This window comes from Leptodactylus fuscus, chromosome 1, assembly GCF_031893055.1.
Source record: "Leptodactylus fuscus isolate aLepFus1 chromosome 1, aLepFus1.hap2, whole genome shotgun sequence".
In the NCBI taxonomy this organism is placed as follows: domain Eukaryota; kingdom Metazoa; phylum Chordata; class Amphibia; order Anura; family Leptodactylidae; genus Leptodactylus; species Leptodactylus fuscus.
In genome coordinates, this window is record NC_134265.1 from 370,645,993 (window position 1) to 370,649,706 (window position 3,714).

The 3,714-nt window shown below is 42.9% G+C and overlaps 1 protein-coding gene across 1 annotated transcript; it reads right to left on the minus strand.

Moving 5' to 3' along the window:
* Positions 1–261: 261 nt before the first annotated feature.
* Positions 262–933, minus strand: LOC142196781 (putative N-acetyltransferase family 8 member 5). The gene has a single exon (XM_075266759.1). It carries the CDS (start codon positions 931–933, stop codon positions 262–264), a length of 672 nt encoding a protein of 223 aa, XP_075122860.1.
* Between the last annotated feature and the right edge of the window lie 2,781 nt (positions 934–3,714).

The following is a 3,714-nucleotide window of genomic DNA, read 5'->3' on the forward strand; positions in this document are numbered from 1 at the left end:
ACCCTATAGAGATAATATCCATCTACCTATGTTGGGGGCCCTCTTGGATATGTTCGCGTCCAACCATGCTCATCCCCCTGCTGCGCCTCTTATCTTATGACCTCAGTAATATTTCTAGAAGCCTTGACCTTTGACCTTTCCTGATTTTCGAGGGCTCGCCCCTCCACTACCATCCTTCCATCTTACAGACACATGTGAGGACCATGGGACACCGGGACTTGTGATATCTCAGCTACTTTAATAGACCAATGACATGACTTTTCACCGATGGGCCGGTAGGTTGTACCGGTAGATCAGTATTTGGAAGCCGATGAGTTTTGCCACCAGCTTTGGGGCGGACGTAGTTCTCACTCTCTTAAAGCCCATCTTCTCGTACAAGCGCCAGGCGTCTACTTGAGGATACGAGGTTTCCAGTATCACCTCCTCACATCCTCTCCTCCGGGCGTAGTCAATGACTGTCCTGGACAAGGCCTTCGCGATTCCTTGGCCTCGATACCTTCTGGGTATTGACAACCTCTTGAGTTCTACTTGTCTCTCTCCTCCGGGATGATGAGTTGGGACAGCGGCCACCATACCGGCTATCTCTCCTGATGACTCGGCCACCCAAAAGCAGTGACCATCTCGCTGGAGATAATACTTGTGAATATCCAACATGTCGTCTTCTAGACAGTACTGGACATAGGAGACGTAGATGTATCTATGGATGAGAAATAAGAGGCCTACACCAATGACCACGGCTAGCGTGGACATCACCAGTGACCCAGTGGTCTGCAGGACAAGAAGGAACGTCAGCAGAAAAAACACCCAGATACGTGGCAGACGGAAAGAGAACTGGAAAGCTTTGGTGGTGTGCTCTATGATGCCCTCAGAGAAGATCTCTCGGACCCTCTGGTAGTCGGAGTCCTTGTAGAGCCTGATCTGGTATTCAGACATGTCTACCTGCAACAGAAGAGGAACCATGAACTACACATGTGTTATGGTGTGGACAACCCCATGTTTATGTGATACTGGAAGATGCATCATGTAACCTATATCTCAACGGGTCTATGAGCCGGGACATCATTAGGAAGGACTGGGTCCCATAGCAAGCTCATAACAGCTCCCACATGGTATAATGCACCCATTACTGGTCACCATATGATATAATGCACCCATTACTGGTCACCATATGATATAATGCACCCATTACTGGTCACCATATGATATAATGCCCCCATTACTGGTCACCATATGATATAATGCACCCATTACTGGTCACCATATGATATAATGCCCCCATTACTGGTCACCATATGATATAATACACCCATTACTGGTCACCATATGATATAATGCCCCCATTACTGGTCACCATATGATATAATGCCCCCATTACTGGTCACCATATGATATAATGCACCCATTACTGGTCACCATATGATATAATGCCCCCATTACTGGTCACCATATGATATAATACACCCATTACTGGTCACCATATGATATAATGCCCCCATTACTGGTCACCATATGATATAATGCACCCATTACTGGTCACCATATGATATAATGCCCCCATTACTGGTCACCATATGATATAATACACCCATTACTGGTCACCACATGATATAATGCACCCATTACTGGTCACCATATGATATAATGCCCCCATTACTGGTCACCATATGATATAATGCCCCCATTACTGGTCACCATATGATATAATACACCCATTACTGGTCACCATATGATATAATGCCCCCATTACTGGTCACCATATGATATAATGCCCCCATTACTGGTCACCATATGATATAATGCCCCCATTACTGGTCACCATATGATATAATACACCCATTACTGGTCACCATATGATATAATGCCCCCATTACTGGTCACCATATGATATAATGCACCCATTACTGGTCACCATATGGTATAATGCCCCCATTACTGGTCACCATATGATATAATGCACCCATTACTGGTCACCATATGGTATAATGCCCCCATTACTGGTCACCATATGATATAATGCACCCATTACTGGTCACCATATGATATAATGCACCCATTACTGGTCACCACATGGTATAATGCATCCATTACTGGTCACCATATGATATAATGCACCCATTACTGGTCACCATATGATATAATACACCCATTACTGGTCACCATATGATATAATGCCCCCATTACTGGTCACCATATGATATAATACACCCATTACTGGTCACCATATGATATAATGCCCCCATTACTGGTCACCATATGATATAATGCCCCCATTACTGGTCACCATATGATATAATGCACCCATTACTGGTCACCATATGATATAATGCCCCCATTACTGGTCACCATATGATATAATACACCCATTACTGGTCACCATATGATATAATGCCCCCATTACTGGTCACCATATGATATAATGCACCCATTACTGGTCACCATATGATATAATGCCCCCATTACTGGTCACCATATGATATAATACACCCATTACTGGTCACCACATGATATAATGCACCCATTACTGGTCACCATATGATATAATGCCCCCATTACTGGTCACCATATGATATAATGCCCCCATTACTGGTCACCATATGATATAATACACCCATTACTGGTCACCATATGATATAATGCCCCCATTACTGGTCACCATATGATATAATGCCCCCATTACTGGTCACCATATGATATAATGCCCCCATTACTGGTCACCATATGATATAATACACCCATTACTGGTCACCATATGATATAATGCCCCCATTACTGGTCACCATATGATATAATGCACCCATTACTGGTCACCATATGGTATAATGCCCCCATTACTGGTCACCATATGATATAATGCACCCATTACTGGTCACCATATGGTATAATGCCCCCATTACTGGTCACCATATGATATAATGCACCCATTACTGGTCACCATATGATATAATGCACCCATTACTGGTCACCACATGGTATAATGCATCCATTACTGGTCACCATATGATATAATGCACCCATTACTGGTCACCATATGATATAATACACCCATTACTGGTCACCATATGATATAATGCCCCCATTACTGGTCACCATATGATATAATACACCCATTACTGGTCATCATATGATATAATGCCCCCATTACTGGTCACCACATGATATAATGCACCCATTACTGGTCACCATATGATATAATGCACCCATTACTGGTCACCATATGATATAATGCCCCCATTACTGGTCACCATATGATATAATGCACCCATTACTGGTCACCATATGATATAATGCCCCCATTACTGGTCACCATATGATATAATGCACCCATTACTGGTCACCATATGATATAATGCCCCCATTACTGGTCACCATATGATATAATGCACCCATTACTGGTCACCATATGGTATAATGCCCCCATTACTGGTCACCATATGATATAATGCACCCATTACTGGTCACCATATGATATAATGCACCCATTACTGGTCACCACATGGTATAATGCATCCATTACTGGTCACCATATGATATAATGCACCCATTACTGGTCACCATATGATATAATGCACCCATTACTGGTCACCATATGATATAATGCCCCCATTACTGGTCACCATATGATATAATACACCCATTACTGGTCATCATATGATATAATGCCCCCATTACTGGTCACCACATGATATAATGCACCCATTACTGGTCACCATATGA

Coding starts and splice junctions, on each gene's coding strand:
- LOC142196781 (XM_075266759.1), bottom strand. CDS start 933: ATGTCTGAATACCAGATCAGGCTCTACAAGGACTCCGACTACCAGAGG.